We start from the raw sequence: 20,355 nt of genomic DNA on the forward strand, positions 1-20,355 counted from the left end.
ACACATGTGCACATGTCATAAAAACAAAATATGTGCCATCCACACACACACACACACACACACACACACACACACACACACACACACACAAACAAACATATGTACAGCTACTTTGTGCTGGCTTAACCGCTATGTCTACAGCACTGAGTTTCTGCTGATGTGATTTGCAGCTTTCTGCATATGTTCCGTTTGTGCTGGACTGCGCACGCAGCTCAGTGTACAAGACACGCGTGCTGGCCGCTCAGGCCCTCGTTCCACTAATCACGCCGGATGTGTTCGAGGACACTCTAGACCGACTGTTCGTCGAGCTGCGAGATATGCCGGAGGATGAACTCAACTACCGGCACGGTGTGCTGCTGCAGGTAAGGCCGTCTCACTCACTCCCCAACTCTTATCTAAATTTATTGAACCCAACAATTCCATTTTTACGCATTGCATCAACATTCGTATCAGTAGTCGTCACTTGACTGTCGATATGTTGTTAAATACTCACAGACTGGCAGAAATGTAAACTTTTTTCCTCTTTTTTATTCCCATCTCATCCACATTATTCAAAATTAGTAATATAAAGGTAGTATGATAAGCTGGTGCATTTTTATGGTTCTTGTTCTATGACACAGCACTTAATGCCAGAGAGCAGTGTGCTTCATTACAGGATCATTTAGTAATCGCGAAAGCGTTACGGAGATGATAGATAAACTCCAGTGGAAGACTCTGCAGGAGAGACGCTCCGTAGCTCAGTACGGGCTTTTGTTGAAGTTTCGAGAACATACCTTCACTGAGGAGTCAAGCAGTATATTGCTCCCTCCTACGTATATCTCGTGAAGAGACCATGAGGATAAAACCAGAGAGATTAGAGCCCACACAGAGGCATACCGACAATTCTTCTTTCCACGAACAATACGAGTCTGGAATAGAAGGGAGAACCGATAGAGGTACTCAAGGTACCCTCCGCCACACATCGTCAGGTGGCTTGCGGAGTATGGATGTAGATGTAGATGTAGATGATTTTGTCTGTTGTGTTAAATTACAAATTTAACTAATATATATGTATATATCAGTACCTTAAACAGTGGAAAATTTGAACTTTCAAGTGTACTTGTCACGTGCTCAGTGTCTTCTCTACAAGATGAGAAGAAAATCTTAATTGGTACTATTACATCAGTACTTATCTTGATAGCAGGATGCGTCAATTTGACACTAATATCTTTAACTTAAATTCTTCGTATAAATGTTTATGGAAAAATCATACAAATCCGTCTGCATGTAACAAGTTGCTGGTGGCTTATGCTACATATACATTTATATTTTTGTAACAGTAATATCATAACATAAGTTTGCAAAGTCAACTTTATACTGCAGAATAACCTTGCAGTATTTATTGTACTACAGTTTGTTATTTTCTTTCACTTAACAAAAATATATTTTCTATTACAAAATTGGTTTGTGCACAACAGGGTCACAAACAAAGATGCGATTTTTCTATAGGTCATATATCAAGTTATATTGATCACAGAAATAAGGGTTCAAGTATTTTGGATAACCTGTGGCCTGGCAACTGTTTGTATACCTATCGGAAGCTTGGACATACTGTCACTGTCGTGCAGTACTGGGTCAAAATTTGAACATTACTCAATTCCTCCAGCCCAGGAAAAGTGAGAAAATCAGTTGGGTCTTTTTGCATTTGGTGTGGTCTAGGCTAGGCCTTAGATTGCTTACAAAAACACCATAGGGTGTTCCTGAGGAATCCGTGATAAACCATGATTTTTGAGTACAAAAAATAGCTGGTGTGGGGCTGACTGGAAAATTGCCAAAATATTTACCATATGTTCTTGAGATGATATTCTCAGGGAACTTCAAAACTTTTTCTGATGTCGGTATCTGTTAGCGAAATCTGGAGGTCCAAAGTTAATGTACTTATTTAGAAAATGGCAAAACCAGTTTTTAGCCTTTTTTGCTCCATAGGCTGCGTTAATCTAAATAACTAACCATAGCAAATGGCTGAAATTGTAATTGTACACTCTTGAAACATTTATGTAGAAATGCTATTTCTCTGTTTTCAAAAATCTTTATCCCTTAGCAAGGTACACCCCAAAAACCATGAATTTTTGTGTACCAAAAGTACCAGTTGTGAGTACGGCCACTATTGTCGTTTCTATTAAAGGCAAATCATCGAAATTTTTACTGAGGCATAAATGATGTAGGTTTAGCTGACATAGTGAACACATGGCAAAGATTCTGGAGTCATGCAAGGGCCACCAAATTATGCATTTAGTCAGCAACTTTTATTTATTTATTTAATACCAATAAAACACTGACTCTGTCTTTGTATAATGGGCACTTCCCACCGATATGTGCTGTCTTGACCTGGAAATTATTCGATAGCACCGCTTGGTGGCATAAGTATGTTACAAAAAATTATTTTATCTCACAAAATTCTTTGTACTTGCAAATCAAAAGCATTTTTTGGTCTTCTGTAGGTGTAGCCTAAACATGTTGTACATTTTTATGTAAAGTGAACTTGAGTGGATGGGAGATGATTTTGTATTAACCTTACATTATGCCTACGTACTTGTTGTTTGTGTGTGTCATAGTATGTAAGTGTGTCTCAATATATAAATAAGCTACCAAAACGTAACTAACCTACAGAATTTGTTTTATACAGGCAGCACACCCTGCTGTAACAGGGAAAATAAGGGGACCAGCTGAAAAATGCTCCTGTCAGAGCACAAAAAAGGCGAATATGCTCCTCTGTAAAAGACTCCAACAGAAGAGTGGGGAACCAGTTGTCTCATTCTGCTGTCCTCACCAAACATTTTGGCATGCGAACATGTTCACGCTTTTTTATGCTGAAAGAGAGTAGCAGAGAGGCAGTGACGGGGGGAAGAGAAAGAGAGGTGAGATGGTGATGATGGGAGAGAGAAAGCGGCAGTGAGAGAGAAAGCGAGATGAATGGGGGCCAAAGAGAGAGGAGATAGTGATGTTCAGTGGGAGACAGTGGCAGTAAAACAGAAAGAGGGGTGGATGGAGATAGTAGCAGTGGTAGCAAAAGAGATTGGAGACAATGGAAATGGAAGAGAGAGATGGTGGAGCCCATACATAGGATTGGGTTTCTGACCACATCCCACCCCCACCTCAGCCGAGCAGACTTTGAAACAAAAGAATTCATAGTATGCATTTCATTCCGTCATTAGCTGGTTGATACACCAACCAGTTTTGATGACGTATTTTGCCATTGGTAGGCATCATCAGACTATGTAAACCTGTCAAATGCCCTACACTGTACCAGCTGCCAAAGCTTTATGTCAGCCACATACGCATAAAAACCTCAGGATGAAAATTAACTTTGGAACCATAACTGTTTGATTTTTAACAAAAGACATTGCCCACATTCTCCCATCACCAGTACACACGTGTTAGAGTTTCCCGGAGTAAGGATCAAAATCCCGAGCAAACCATCCCCGAGGACATGTGTTGAGAGGAGACAATGATGGTTGAAGGGAAAGATGACAGACTGTAAGTGAGAAAAAAAGAGATGGTGGCATCGAGGGGGGGACAAAGACAATGGCAGTGGGATAGAGAGACTGTGAAAGTGCAGAGGAGGAGACATCAATAAGGAAGAGAGAGAGAAAGGGAAAAAGACAGTGACAGCAGGACAGACAGATAGGAAAAGTGCTAATGAGAAAAAAAGGAGACAGTAGGGGAGAGACAAGCATAGATGGTAGCAGTGAGAGGGATGTCCAGAATTTGAGAGAGTGAGTAAAACAATTTAGTGTTTTCTATGTTAAATCAGAGAGAATATGTTAGCATGCCAAAGTTTTTGGCGAGGAAGGTGGAATGATAATTGAGGCAGCTTGTTCCCCACTTTTCAGCAGTCTCTTCGAGCATATTCACCTTTTTGTGCTCTGACAGGAACATTTTTCAGCTGGTGGTATTTACACCGCAGAAAATTGAAATTTGTTCATTTATTTCAGTTGAGAACTTTGTTTGATTTCACTCAACTAATATTGTTCTTCAAAATTCACATTGCTTTCACAGCCAGCAGCCAGCATGTGAAAATGCATATTGGTGAGCCAACGGAAATGGTCTCTTCCACAGGACAACAGCCAGGGAGTACTCATCCAAAAGAGTGCAGCATCGGAACCACTCAATGCAAATGAAAACCTGAGAACATTTTATGGAATGTTACCACTGTGAAATTCTGTATTCTTACATTGTGCTGAAAATGGGTGAGAAGGAACAGCAGAACACCTGAGAAACACGTGAGGGCAACACCAACGCAGTTTACGACATGACGGTGTCCGGAAAGTGGGTCCACTGTTTCCTGCATTTGAGATTAAATTAACTCAAAAGAATTGACAAAAATACTGTAAAACTGGACTCGAAAAAAGCAAAGCCTTTTGAAGTGTAGATCAAGAGATAATGACTTGAGAGATGGAAATTAGTGACTTGGGAGATGGAAATTGAAACAGAAATTGGCAGGTGAATTCTAGATAGACTGAGACTGGAGATGTGAGCTTATACTGAAATTAGCCATGCTAATTTGAAAGGGTTAGGTGTATTGTGAGAGCAGGTCCTGCCTGTTTGTACAAGATGTGGATTCGTCTTTAACTTTTGTTGTTCTGTCATCCTCAGCTGTGCGTAATATTAAGTTGAGGATTTTCAGGTCACACCCATCTATGTGCAACTTCATAAACCCAATTTTATAATACCACAGAAGTTTCTACTTTAACTTTTGAGAGACATCAGTGGCAAAGTTTGTAACTGCTGCTCTACAAGCGTGCTTCGTTTGCTGGTTTTAAGGCTATTATTCTGCTGCCCGTCTTGCAGCGTGCTGTGACAGGGAAATTTTGAAAAGACTGGAAGCAGAACAGCAGTCTCAAAACCAACAAATGGAGCACACAGATCAGCATAATCTGACAATAATCAGTATAGACTCTTTTGAAGTAAGATTTTTGTTTTCCAAAAATGGGTGGTAACTGGCTCCGCATTTATTTATTTTATTCCCCTCCCTTCTGCAAACAGGCCAAATTTGTGCCATCAGAAACCAAAGGATGACATCCACATACTGTGTTGTTTCCTCAAAGAATGTTCGGAGGCCAATTTTGGCAGCAGTCTCAAGAAGCTTCAGTGGAAGTCCTGGCAATTGTTGCTGGCTCACAAGCAGAGGCGAGACATTTCACATTGATACTTGTGTTGTTTGTTTCCATTGTTTTCCAGGGACACTTGTCTGCCATGTTTTGGTGGTCTTATCTAGTAACAGATAGAAAAGGATTGGAGGCACCCCACCAGCCCTCACTCAGCCACTGCCAGTCATAAATACTTTTTTGACTTTTACCAGTTTTCAACTGAGAACTGTGACCTGTGCATTAACCCCCCAGCTCGCCTACCTTGTCTCGGCGACTCCTGCAGAGATGGCATCCGAGGACGGCTTTGCCGGCCGGCTGACAAGTCGGCTGCGCTCCACGGAGCCAACACGTGCGCCTTGTCTCTGCCCGACCGCCGACTCGGCGCGCCTCTCCCTTCTGCAGGCCGCAGTGTCCCGGGTCAGCACAAGTGTCGACGCATGTTTCCGCTCGGATCTGCGCCGAGAGCTGTCTGCTGCACTGGGACTCGAACGCGACCGCGAGGAGCGTGTGGATGGGAGTGGGCGGGACGACGAGGATCTGCCCTCTTGGTCGCCAGGTGTGCCACAGTACGAGAAGGCAGCCACCAGTCTACTGCTGTACCTCTCCGGTAGGAAGCAAAGTTTCTCACTATACACTTACCAAGCTCTGTTTACCTTTAACTCCTCATATTTACATTTACATCTATGTCGTCGTGCTTACTCAACAAATCACACTTAAGTGCCTGATGGAGGATTCATCGAACCACTGTCACAATAATTCTCTGTTATTCTACTGTCCAACAACGCCTGGAAAATATGAACACCTATGTCCTTTGTGAGCTCTCATTTCTCTCATTTTATGATGATGATTGTTTCCCGCTATGTAGTTCGGTGTCAACAAAATAATTTCGCGTTCGGAGGAGAAAGTTGGTGACTGACATCTCATGAGAAGATCCCGAAGCAATGTAAAACACTTGTTTTAATAATTTGCACCCCAAAGTCTGTATCTTGTCAATGACACTCTCTCCCCTGTTATCAATAATAAAAAACATACTGCCATTCTTTGAAATTTCTCGATGTACTCTGTTAATCCTAAAGGTTCCCACACTGCACAACAGCACTCCAAAAGAGGACAGACAAGCATATTGTAGGCAGTCTCTTTAGTAGATGTGTTGCATCTTGTAAGTGCTTTTGTAATAAAATGCAACCTTTGTTTCACCTTCCTCACACCATTTTCTATGTGTTCTTACAAATTTAAGTTGTTTTTATTTGTTGTTCTTAGGTATTTAGTTCAATTTACGACCTTTATATTTGAATGATTTCATGTAACCCAAGTTTAATGGATTCCATTTTGCACTCATGTGAATGATATCACACTGTTCATTATTTAGGCTCAGTTGCCAATTTTTGCAACACGCAGACATCTTGTCAAAATCATTTTGCAATTGGTTTGATCTTCTACAATGCCTTTACTAGACAATTACTGACAGCATCATCTGCAAACAGCCTGAGACAGATGCTCACATTGTCTCCTAAATCATTTATATAAATAGGGAATAACAGTGGGCCTATAACACTACCTTGGGAATAACAGAAATCACTTCTGTTTTACTATGTTAGTAACTGTCAGTTATTATGAACTGTGACTCTTCTGGTACGAAATCATAAATCCAGTCATATAACTGAGACGGTATTCCATAAGCACCCAATTTCATTACAAGCCACTTGTGAGGCATGGTTCATAAGCCTTCTGGAAATCTAGAAATATGGAATGAATTTGAAATCCCTTCTCGATAGCACTCTGCACTTTGTGTGAGCAAACAGCTAGTTGTGTTTCACAAGAACAGTGTTTAATAAATCCATGTTCACTGTGTGTCAATAGACCATTGTCTTCAGTGTAATTCCTGATGTTCAGACACAATATACACTCCTGGAAATTGAAATAAGAACACTGAGAATTCATTGTCCCAGGAAGGGGAAACTTTATTGACACATTCCTGGGGTCAGATACATCACATGATCACACTGACAGAACCACAGGCACATAGACACAGGCAACAGAGCATGCACAATGTCGGCACTAGTACAGTGTATATCCACCTTTCGCAGCAATGCAGGCTGCTATTCTCCTATGGAGACGATCGTAGAGATGCTGGATGTAGTCCTGTGGAACGGCTTGCCATGCCATTTCCACCTGGCGCCTCAGTTGGACCAGCGTTCGTGCTGGACGTGCAGACCGCGTGAGACGACGCTTCATCCAGTCCCAAACATGCTCAATGGGGGACAGATCCGGAGATCTTGCTGGCCAGGGTAGTTGACTTACACCTTCTAGAGCACGTTGGGTGGCACGGGATACATGCGGACGTGCATTGTCCTGTTGGAACAGCAAGTTCCCTTGCCGGTCTAGGAATGGTAGAACGATGGGTTCGATGACGGTTTGGATGTACCGTGCACTATTCAGTGCCCCCTCGAAGATCACCAGTGGTGTACGGCCAGTGTAGCAGATCGCTCCCCACACCATGATGCCGGGTGTTTGCCCTGTGTGCCTCGGTCGAATGCAGTCCTGATTGTGGCGCTCACCTACACGGCGCCAAACACGCATACGACCATCATTGGCATCAAGGCAGAAGAGACTCTCATCGCTGAAGACGACACGTCTCCATTCGTCCCTCCATTCACGCCTGTCGCGACACCACTGGAGGCGGGCTGCACGATGTTGGGGCGTGAGCGGAAGACGGCCTAACGGTGTGCGGGACCGTAGCCCAGCTTCATGGAGATGGTTGCGAATGGTCCTCGCCGATACCCCAGGAGCAACAGTGTCCCTAATTTGCTGGGAAGTGGCGGTGCGGTCCCCTACGGCACTGCGTAGGATCCTACGGTCTTGGCGTGCATCCGTGCGTCGCTGCGGTCCGGTCCCAGGTCGACGGGCACGTGCACCTTCCGCGGACCACTGGCGACAACATCGATGTACTGTGGAGACCTCACACCCCACGTGTTGAGCAATTCGGCGGTACGTCCACCAGGCCTCCCGCATGCCCACTATACGCCCTCGCTCAAAGTCCGTCAACTGCACATACGGTTCACGTCCACGCTGTCGTGGCTTGCTACCAGTGTTAAAGACTGCGATGGAGCTCCGTATGCCACGGCAAACTGGCTGACACTGACGGCGGCGGTGCACAAATGCTGCGCAGCTAGCGCCATTCGACGGCCAACACCGCGGTTCCTGGTGTGTCCGCTGTGCCGTGCGTGTGATCATTGCTTGTACAGCCCTCTCGCAGTGTCCGGAGCAAGTATGGTGGGTCTGACACACCGGTGTCAATGTGTTCTTTTTTCCATTTCCAGGAGTGTATTTTCCAAAATCCAGCTGCATGTCGACATTAATGATTTGGGCCCATAATGTAGGGGATTACTCCTATTGTCCTTCATTGGTGTGACCTGTGCAACTTTCCAGTCTTCAGGTATGGATCTTTCATTGAGCGAGCTGTTGCGCATGATTGTTAAGTATGGAACTATTACATCAGCATACTCTGAAAGGAACCTAATTGGTATACAGTGTAGACCAAAAGACTTGCTTTTATTAAGTGATTTAAGTTGCTTCACTACTGTCGGAGGATATCTACTTCTAAGTTCCTCTAGTTGGCAGCTCTTCTTGTCTCAAATTCTGGAATACTTACTTTGTCTTGTTTGGTAAAGGATTTCTTAAGGCTGTGCTTAGTAACTCTGCTTTAGCAGCAAAGTTTTGTTGTGGAAACTATTATAAGCTAATTTTCGAGTTTCTGTAAAAGATCGCTAGTATTGGGGATTTTGTGTTTCTTAAAATTGACATGCTTTTCTTCGTTGTTTCTGCACCAATGTTCTGACCTGTTTTGTGTACCATGGGGGATCAGCTCCGTCGCTTGTTAATTTATTTGATATAAATCTCTCAATTGCTATCTATTCTATTTCTTTGAATTCAAGCCACATATGGTCTACCCTTACATTGTTAATTTGGAAGGAGCAGAGATTGTCTCTCAGGAAGGCATCAAGCAAATTTTTATCTGCTTTTTTGAATAGATATATTTTTCATTTATTTTTGGTGGGTTTGGAAATTACGGTATTCGTTCTTGCTATGACAACCCTGTGTTCACTAATCCCTTTATTCATTTTGATGTTCGTTATTAGCTGAGGATTATTTGTTGCTACTAAGATGTCAAGTGTGTTTTCATAACTGTTTACTTATCAGGTGGACCCATGAACGATTGTGGGTCTGCAACATGTATGAATTTTTGAGGAGTGTCGTATTTCACTCGTGAATGTACTAGTTTTTATTCTGCTATTGCAGAATACCCTTACGTATTTTGAATTGCTTTAAAAGTATTACTTTATTAGTTTTCACCACAGCAAAACTAAATGGCACAGAGTATGACAATACTATGCATGAAACTTCCTGGCAGGTTAAAACTATGTGCCAGACCGAGACTCGAACTCGGGACCTTTGCCTTTCGCGGGCAAGTGCTCTACCAACTGAGCTACCAAAGCACGACTCACACCCGGTACTCACAGCTTTACTTCTGCCAGTATCTCGTCGCCTACCTTCCAAACTTTACAGAAGCTCTCCTGCGAACCTTGCAGAACTAGCACTCCTGAAAGAAAGGATATTGCGGAGACATGGCTTAGCCACAGCCTGGGGAATGTTTCCAGAATGAGATTTTCACTCTGCAGCGGAGTGTGCGCTGATATGAAACTTCGTGGCAGATTAAAACTGTGTGCCCGACCGAGACTCGAACTCGGGACCTTTGCCTTTCGCGGGCAAGTGCTCTACCAACTGAGCTACCGAAGCATGACTCACGCCCGGTACTCACAGTTTTACTTCTGCCAGTATCGCAGGAGAGCTTCTGTAAAGTTTGGAAGGTAGGAGACGAGGTACTGGCAGAAGTAAAGCTGTGAGTACCGGGCGTGAGTCGTGCTTCGGTAGCTCAGTTGGTAGAGCACTTGCCCGTGAAAGGCAAAGGTCCCGAGTTCGAGTCTCGGTCAGGCACACAGTTTTAATCTGCCAGGAAGTTTCATATCAGCGCACACTCCGCTGCAGAGTGAAAATCTCATTCTGGAGTTGTATGAGTGTTCTGTGAGCCACCACTTTCATTGATGAGTTCTTTTGCCTAAGATTCTTCAGTTGAATCTCAGACTGCTATTTGCTTTTTCTACAGGTCATCTAGCAAGGAATGGTCACAAGCAGTGGGAATGACTTTTTGAAACCATCTTTATTGCGACACAGGTTAAGATCTCAGGTATCTCATCTGCAGCCATTCACTCTGGTGGGGCCTCATTTGCAAGCAAAAGAAATCAGAGTTTTGCATGATGCTCAGTAGCATTAAGAAAGTAGCATTATACTGATAGGTTGTGTTGTGTACTGGCTAGAATAAGGCCTTCACACGTTAAAGGTGGCTAGGGTAAGGCCTTCACACGTTGAAGGGCGTTGGTACAAATCATGATAGGTACTTAAGATTTTTCTTTATTTTTAAGTTTTTATCAAAACTACTTTGATCATTATTTTTGTTCAGTTAATTGGTTTAAAGGTAATTTTTTTATTCCATTTCCTTTGACACATCATTTTGATCATCATATCAACTTCTTCGTTTGCTCTCATTTTTCTTCCTGTCATTCTTTTTCTATTTGAAACCTTTGTTCATGTGATTTTACTTAATTTTATGTATTAATTTCTATTTAATTTCTTTCTGTTTTTTCGTCCATTCTATTGCATTCATTATTTCTATTCCTCATTTTGCTTAAATTTTGTTTTACTTCTAATCCCTTCTTTCATACACGTCTTCATGTTTGTCGGTAGTGCAATAGGAACTTAGGTAATGTTTTAAATATTTATATGTCAATTACCATTTTAAAAATGCACATCTTGTAATGTAAGATTCATTTTTGACATGATTGCACAGCCCATATAAATAGATTATTTTGTCTCTTGTTTTTAACCAATAGATCAGCATTGTCAAATATTTAAATATTATAATAGATAAATATAATTGAATTCACAGTCCCAAAAATTCTTGGCATTGTTAAATATTTAAATATTATAATAGATAAATATAATTAAATTCATATTTCCAAAAATTCCGAGTGGAAAAAGAATGATATAAAGAAAAAATGAGAACAAATGAAAAAGATTATATGATGATTAAAATGATGTGGCAAAGGAATAGAAATAAAAAATCACATTTAAATGAAGTAACTGAATAAGAATAATGATCGAAATCATTTTGATAAAGATTTAAAAATAAAAAAGTTTATGGTGTCTGACGAGATTTAAACCCACAACATTCTGCACATGAAGGCAGTACTCTATCTATTACACCACACAATCAATCAACAAAGTTCTACTCTCTTAACATTACTGATCATCATTGTAAAATTCCGATTCCCTCACCCTCCTCCCGATTACTCGCAACCAAGGGTCCACCAGGGTGAATGGTTGCAGGGTGTGGTATCTGGGATCTTAACCTACACCAGCATATGGATGGTATCAAAAAATCGATTTCATTTCTGAGGACCTCTCCTTGTAAGGCATTATTAACATAAACAAGTCCTTCTAAAATAGGACACAGTGGACCAGTTGGTTGTGCTACTTTAATTTTTTTTATAGGTCTTGTTCTGTAAGACGAGATGAGGAGCAAGTCTCTGTGGTCATGGAACAAGTAAGTACATGAAATTATAATGGAAGAGCAATAATAGATAAAATGAAACATATGCCGAAGTGGAGAATAAGACACAGGAAAGAATACAAGGAGAACGAGGCAGAGAGAGAAGTAAGGGCATGAGATTGACAGGAAGTGCAAAATAGCGAAGCAGGGATGACTGTAGAACAAGTGTAAGGATGTAAAGGCATATATCACTAGGGATAAGATAGATAGATACTGCCTACATGAAAAGGCGTAAGACGAGATGAGGAGCAAGTCTCTGTGGTCATGGAACAAGTAAGTACATGAAATTATAATGGAAGAGCAATAATAGATAAAATGAAACATATATTGATCCTATGCAGATGAGAAATCATAAGTTTAAATAAACATAATCAACAACATAACGCAGGAACTAGCTTATTTTTTAATTTTTCCACGAGTTCCTTGGCGGAAAACAAGGAGTGTGCCATGAGGAAACACTTCGGTTTAGGTTTGAAAGGGGGTAGTTTACTGCAAAGTTTTTTGAATTCTTGTGGCAGCTTATTGTAAATGGATGCAGCAAAATACTGCACACCTTTCTGCACAAGAGTGAAGGAGGAGCGTTCCAAATGCAGATTGCGTGTTTGCCTAGTATTAACTGAGTGAAAGCTGCTAACTTGTGGGAATTAGCTGATATTGTTAACAACAAGTGACATCAACGAATATATGTGTTGAAAGTCGAGTGTCAGAATTCCGAAACTAATGAACAGGATGTCTCCAAAATGTTCGCAAACTTACACCACATATTGCTCGAACCGTCCATTTCTGAGCTGAACTTCCCTTTTTGAATGAGAAGAGTTACCCCAAAGGTCATAAACCAAATGATAATAAGCAAAGTAGATAGCTTTTCATGTTGAACTATCACTTATTTCAGCAACTGTTCTGATGGTAAATAAAGCAGTATTTAGTTTTTGAACAAGGTCCTGAACATGCCCACAACTATCGCAGTTCAAACTGTTTATCCTCTCAGACCTCTCCTCAGCAGTAGGTGTAAAAGAAGCACTGATATGTTGTAGACAAACAGGAGATCAGAACACAGCAGCTGCATCAGATTCCCAAAATGTTATTCGACTTATCGAATTCCCAGAATGGAACTACGACATAAATTGATTAGTGAAGTCTGCAGTAATGTCAAAATTTCGTATTACTCATCAGTTCCTAAATCAGGCCTCAATCTGTGGATAAAAGAGAAAATTAATGTCTGTTATAAAAAGTACTGAGATTTATCTATATCTATTAAAGGATTTGGTATGCATTGATACGAAAGACTGTTCCACGTAAACCTCGATTCAATGATTAAAAGTTCTCTAGGGAATTAGTAATGAGTGTTAATCAGATGTGTTTCAGTCATGGATACTTACCTCCACATAATCATATACTAATATTGCATCCTCCTTGTTGTGATTGTGACTGTATCTCATATGCTGATCAAATTGGTTTTTTCTTCACTTGTGCTGCACACAGTGTTTGTAGACTGGTTTTAATGGAAAATTTGATAAAAGCTGGTGTACATCCACGTGGTGGTTTTCTCAGCATCCTTTAAGGCAACTCCACCCATATACATAGACAATATTTAAATTTTTGACATCTTCTCAAATAACAGTATAACTGTTATTGGAAACACACGGGCATTTTGTTTTCAGGAAATTGCGAGGGTTCATTCAGTTACAAATTGCCTCAATGCTGATCTGCTTTGAGCTGTCAACTCATTAATAAACTCTTATTATGTCTGTGAAAGGATTCAACTTATATCAAAACCGAAACTCATCAATTCTGATTTGTATGAAGGCTTTTATTATGCCTTTGATTACGAGTGTGATCAGACATTAATCAGTTATGTACATCTTGTTTGAACAAACGCCAAACTTCCAAAGCAGAAAAAAGTAGTATCTGCATCAGTATTTACAGTGTTAATCTTCTGGATATTAGTATTCCATGACATCTTGTTTCATACAAAAGATTCTTTGCGCCACCAACCATTCCACACGGCATGATGCCAATCACCACTGTAACATTCCTTAGATGGCATGAAACTCATGCAAAATATGTCAGAAAAATAACAAAACACACAAAACAAAACCCCCTCATCACCAAATCTTCCCACAAAATAATTCAACTTTTAAGGGGAGTTAGAACGTAAAAAAATTTTTTTTTCACATTTTCGGATTTTTATCTCATTGTAAAATTTGCAGTTTTTCAAATAAAATGATATATATATCACTTATAAACTCACATGGGAAGTATTGTATTTTTTTAAATATAATCTACACTGGTTAAAAATGTTGAAATTTTTACGTGCATTACCTCAAGATCTAATAAAATTGGTAATTTTTTATATAGAAGGCTATGGAGTGCTGTGTTATAAAGGTTAAATTACGTGTTTGTATTGGTAGCACCATCAAAAACAGTATCGTATCATTTCATAGTATAAACACGTGTTATATGTCGAAGTGCTAACATTATTCCGAGGAAAAGTGATGATTGGTAAGTCCCTCAATATTCCGAGGAAAAGTGATGAATGGATTGGTAAATCTTTCAAAAAGTAAAGTATGGCACCAAAACAAAGTGTTTTTAACAAACATAGGTTTCATGGTAATAGATTTTTGAATAAAGGGGAACATTGTTTTCAACATGTGGCATATGAAGATACAAACAATGAAATACAGGCAAATTCGTCAGTATCTAGAGAAACACCCATTAGTGATTTGAAGATTAAAATAAAACATTGTGATACACAGTTTCCTCAAAACGAAAGTGATGTAAATGTTAGGTTAGATCATATTCTGATAGATTTACACATCCTAACAAGGATGTAAGGTGAATGTGTGTGTTGTAAAATTTTTAAAGTAAATGTTAGGTGGTTTATGGCTTGAGAGCTACTGGTAAAGGACACACTGCAGCAGAAACAATGTGTGCCGTGATGAATATGCCATGCCCACCTTGTAAAATCGACAAGATGCAGGATTTATTAGAGCTGCTGTGGAATCTGTTGCATGTGAGTCAGTAAAGGGTGCTGCAAATGAAGCTGTTGAAATAAATGATGGTATGACTGACATACCAGTAGCTTTTGATGGCACTTGACAGAAGTGCAGCTACAGAAAAAGATAAAGAGGATGATATACAGAGTTCTGTTGCTACAGTGACCAGTGTGGATACTGGAAAGGTAATACATTTACAGATTTTAACCAAACACTGTTATAAGTGGAAATCAGGGAATGAAGAAGGGCATAACTGTTACAGAAATTATGAAGGAACATGTGGTGGTATGGAGGCCTCTGCAGCTATTGAAATTTTTAGTCGATCTGTGAACGAAAGGGCAGTGTGTTACACTTAGGTGATGGAGACTCAAAAGCATATAACAGTGTAGTAGCCATTCAGCCTTATGGTGAGAAGATTATCACAAAATGGGAATGTGTTGGTCATGTCCAGAAGAGGATAGGATTCAGGTTGAGGAAGTTGAAACGAAGTTTGAGAGACAAGAAACTCTGTGATGGTAAAACCATAAGAGGCAGACTGATAGACAAAATGATTGATGAACTACAGCAGTATTATGGGATGGTCATTAGAAATAATACTGAGGATTTGTTGAAAATTAAGCAGGCAGTATAGGCTACCTTCTTCTACAGACTGTCAACTGATGAAAAACCAGTACACCACCCTTGCCCTCCTGGACCTGAAACATGGTGCAATTACCACAATGCCCAGTACTCAAACAGTTCATACAGGCATAAACATTCCATCCCAGCAGCAGTCATGGATATCATAAAACCTATTTACAGAGACCTGACAAATGCTGAATTACTGAAGAAGTGTGTGCATGGTCAGACTCAAAATCACAATGAGTAATTCGATAATCTTATATGGACTCGCTTACCAAAAAATGTTTTTGTTGGAATGAAGACACTAAAGTGGGGAGTCAATGATGCTGTTATTGCTTTTAATGATGGCAACGTTGGTAGGGTGAAAGTGCTGCAGCATATGGGAATTACTCCGGGAGCAAACTGCATCAGAGAACTTGAATGGATGGACAAGGTTCGCATTGTTCAAGTAGAGTATGCAGCACAGTTGGCTACTAAGGAGTCCAGAAGGAAGAAAAGAAGAAAAAAACTTGGAAAAAGATAAAGAGGATGATATACAGTATGGTGCAGGGTTCTTCTGAGTGACTAAAAACTAAAAAAAGCATATACTAAGTGAGTTACAGTCTTTTAAAGCTTTAGAAGCCGTTCCTGAAAATTCATATTTTTTGTTTCATTTTTCCCTAAATCACAGGAACACTTCGAGTAGAGTATTCAGATTTTCAGGGAGTAATAACATACATATCCTGAGTCTACTGAACTAAAAGGAGAACATAATGTTATGTATAATTAAAATTATTTAGAACAACATACAAAAAGATTCACAAAATTTTAACCGTGTAATTAAAAAATTACATTTCCAAAAGCAGTGGTTGAAATGTAATTATTGTTGTTTAGTAGACTCAGAACAGACAGTTTGATGTCCTATAAAAGTTTCATGTCAATGGCTACAATGGTTCCTGAAATACAGGGAAGCCAAGTCGCTAAATTTAACATCATCGGGATAGGGCGTTCCAACTACCCTTAACATCTGCACAATGTTTCTAGATGAGGAAATGAACAGAACTTATGCTAATAGAGCTTGTTCATTTATATTCAAAATTGGCATAAGATTTCCCCCCTCAATAAAGGAAATGAATCATTTTTAAAAACCCCAGCCACAAAACATCTGAGAAATCTTGTGTGATCACAAAATGAATATTTAAGATCATATTTGTAACAACTATTAGAAGTATATTGTCTTAGTAATATGTAGCAGTTTATGGTATTTCCCATGCAAGAAAACAATTAAAAGATGAAAAGGACTAATTTGAGGTACTCATTTCTCTTTAGGTCACTCCAGACAGTCACTCCTGGGTATCTTATGGTTTTTGCTGATTTCATTTGTTTTCACCAATAATGTAATCAAACAGTTTTGAATCTCTCTGCCTATTTATGTGAAATATGCTGTGCTTAACTTATGTTAGGGTCGTCAGTTGTTAGTCTCTGCAGCAGTTGTCGATCCTGTGAAGGTCTTGCTGCAGCCTCCCTGCAGGTAGCCGGAGCAGCCCCGTGGAGCCTTTGCTCCATGCATGCTCCCACAGGCAGCACAGCTTCTCCCCTCCTCCCCACCTTGCCATCTCTCCCCCTCCCCACCCTGCCATCTCTCCCCCTCCCCACCCTGCCATCTCTCCCCCTCCCCACCCTGCCATCTCTCCTCCTCCCCACCCTGCCATCTCTCCCCCTCCCCACCCTGCCATCTCTCCTCCTCCCCACCCTGCCATCTCTCCCCCTCCCCACCCTGCCATCTCTCCCCCTCCCCACCCTGCCATCTCTCTCCCTCCCCACCCTGCCATCTCTCTCCCTCTCCACCCCGTGCATCCTCCCTACCCTTACCACCCACATCAGTCCACTGCTCACATCAGACACAGTTGCCTGGAGACAGTAGTCGTGTGTGTGTGTGTGTGTGTGTGTGTGTGTGTGTTCTGTTTTGAAAGGAGGACTTTATCTGAAAGCTTAAGTATTTTAGCATCCTCTTTCATTGTGTGTGTCTGCAACTCAGCTCATTCTCAATGTGGTGAGTAGCAATGTACCCTTTCCATATTACTGTTGTTCCATCCTGGACTTTCCATTACTTGATTTAACTTAACGGCTTTCCTTCCATCCCCCAACCAAGTGGTGTTTTTTGTTGTTACTATTCTCTAATGCACTGCTTTACACAGTGCCAGTCCTTTCCTTTCTCTTCTTTCCTATATTTTATTGTCGCCTTCCGAACTGTACACACTTTGACTTACAAGCCACCCTGTATCGACAGTCTCATCTGTACACAAGACTCAACTGTGTGACTGTTGACTGTGTAGATTGCAGGTGTAGCATCTCGTGTCCCACATTATTCTCACCAATATTATTATACCTGGGCCGCCAGATTGCTCACACTTTCTCCTTCACTTTCACATATTTTCGCATGTTTTTCTGTATATTACTGTGCCACATGAACTTCGTTTCACTCTGCACCTTAACGCCCTTCCTCCACATACTGATCTCAGCTAATCCAGTTACTCCTTCTGCCCTCTGTCTTCACACATATCCATCATTACGATCTGCATCCCACTATTATCGTCTGTTGGTTTATTTTTGTGTTTGATATCGTGTTTTCATATCAGCTTCAGTTCATTTTCTCTTTTAGTATAGGCCCTACTCCCTCAGGTTTTACCTTTATTTCCTGTACTTCATCCATTGGAATCCAGTCCCTCATACCCTTCCAGTGTTGTTGCCTACCTTGTGGAATCCCCCCCCCCCCCCCCCCCCAAATGACCTTACCATCAAATTACCCAGCTGCAACCCCTCCTTTCACAGTGACCTCCATCTGTTCAGATTCAACCAGTACATAGCAAAATCATGTAAATCAGGCCCAAACCTCCTTGCAATACCTCCTTTCCATCCATAAAATTCTCCTGCTCCGCAAACCCAAATTCCTGTATCTCATCTCTCACATTGAAACTCTTACCCACCACCTCAAAAAAACTCTCCAACCTGCTCACATCCTACTCCCACCTTGGACTGCCACTGTTCACCACCTCTACTACTGCCTCCAAACCCCCACGTCCCTCCATAGATGACTAATTCTGCCTCACAGACATACCACATTTACCCTACTTTCAGAAACTCGCTCCTGCCACCATACAGAATCCAGAACCTAAACAGAGATGTCTTCCAAAAGCCTGTTCCACAGAAATATCAGTCTTTGCAGTTAGACTCAACCCATATTCGATATTGAATCCTACCTGACTCTGTTTCCACCCCCATCCACCAACTGTGATCCACTGCCTGCAAATCACCCCTAGTAAACATTCCAGAATTTCTTAACCTTGAATCTTGCCTGACCATCATTGCCGAAATCCCCTGCAGACCCTGCCACATTGGCCCCTCACCACAAATCCTGCAGGATCTCCAATCCCTTCTCAAATCCCTAGGTCCAAACTCCAGAACTTCTCCCAAATCAGTTTCTCTCTTCACCTCCACCATTCCCCGCACTCGTGACATTTACATTCTTCCAAAAGTCCAGAAACACATCCACCCAGGACACTCCGTTGTGGCCTGTTAATGTGTCCCTACAGAGAGTACCTCTGCTTTCGTGGGTCAACACCTTCAGCCTATTACTGTAACTACCATTCTATATTAATAAAAGACAGCAACCATTTCCTCCATTGACTCTCCACAGTTTCTCTTCCTATACCAACAGGCACCCTGCTCATTACTGCCAAAGTCATCTCCTTCTGCACTAGCATCCACAATGCCCATAGCTTTGCTGCTGTTGAATTCTACTTTCCCAACATCTTATTGATTCCAAACCTAAAACCTAAAATTTCCTTCCACCAGGGCCAATGATATCTTCCCCCTTCATAACTTCTCCTTTTAAGGCATCTCTTACAATCAAATCCATGTAACAGTCATTGGCACCCACATGGCACCACCCTGTGCCAACCTGTTCCTAGGGCATCCTGCCCAACCACCCAGAGTCCCAAATTGCTTACATGGTTCATATTAATTGATGAAATCTTTATGATCTGGACTGCGGACCAGAACACCCTATCTGACCTTTCCCTTTATTCACTTTATTTGGTTCTCCTCAGCCCAACAAGCCACCTTCGATGTCAACCTCTGTCAGTACCTCCGCCCACAGAAGCCTTCTTAACCACCAGCAATATCTTCACTTTGAAACCTGCCACCTATTCCACACCAACAAATCCCTTCTGTGCAGCCTAGTCGCCTGTGGTTGTTGCATCTGCTGTGACGACCAGGCCCTCTCCAAATATGCTGAGGATTTCATTGGTCTTTGCAGATTGAAATTATCCTCACCAGTTTGCTCAGAAACAGACCTCTTGTGCCTTGTCTCTCCAGTCACTTACCACCTCCCACATACCCACCATCTGACCACGAAGGAGCACTCCCCTCCTGACTGAGTACCACCTGGGACTGGAGCATCAAAATCACATTCTCTGCCAGTGTTTCGACTACCTCTCAGGCTTAGAGGGTGAGGAATATCCTCCCTGTTATGGCTTTGTTTGCACGTTGTGTAGTTCTTAAGTGGATACAGGAGTAAGTAACAGATGCTGTTCATGAACAGAGAATTCAGATATTACTTTATTCTAAATGTAACATCAAATAGTAAAAGTAATACATAACTTTATTGCTGTAGTTCCAGAATCAGTTGCTAACAGTAGATTTGAATTTAGAAATATATACAGATACAAAGGATTTATAAATCTGTCTTTCTCCAGTACAGCGTGTACTCAGATGATATTGAGCCCTGACCACTATGAAAGTTTGTAAATGTTATTCAACAGGCAAACACACAAAACAGAAACTTAAGTACACATGCCGCTGGAGCTCCAGAGAGGAGATGCTTGGCAGTAGCGTAATTGTTCATGGCAGTCCGCTCGTGCCATGTGGCGGCTGTAAGAAATGCGCCAGCATAACTGGCAGA

The 20,355-nt window shown here is 41.3% G+C and overlaps 1 protein-coding gene across 1 annotated transcript in view; it reads left to right on the top strand.

The window, feature by feature from the left end:
• LOC126424664 (thyroid adenoma-associated protein homolog) overlaps positions 1–20,355 on the top strand; it is a 249,010-nt gene that overhangs the window by 181,264 nt on the left and 47,391 nt on the right. The window contains 2 exon segments of the mRNA XM_050087394.1: positions 171–362; positions 5,382–5,736. Coding sequence (XP_049943351.1) covers positions 171–362; positions 5,382–5,736 — 547 coding nt within the window.

Source organism: Schistocerca serialis, chromosome 10 (assembly GCF_023864345.2).
Source record: "Schistocerca serialis cubense isolate TAMUIC-IGC-003099 chromosome 10, iqSchSeri2.2, whole genome shotgun sequence".
Lineage (NCBI taxonomy): Eukaryota > Metazoa > Arthropoda > Insecta > Orthoptera > Acrididae > Schistocerca > Schistocerca serialis.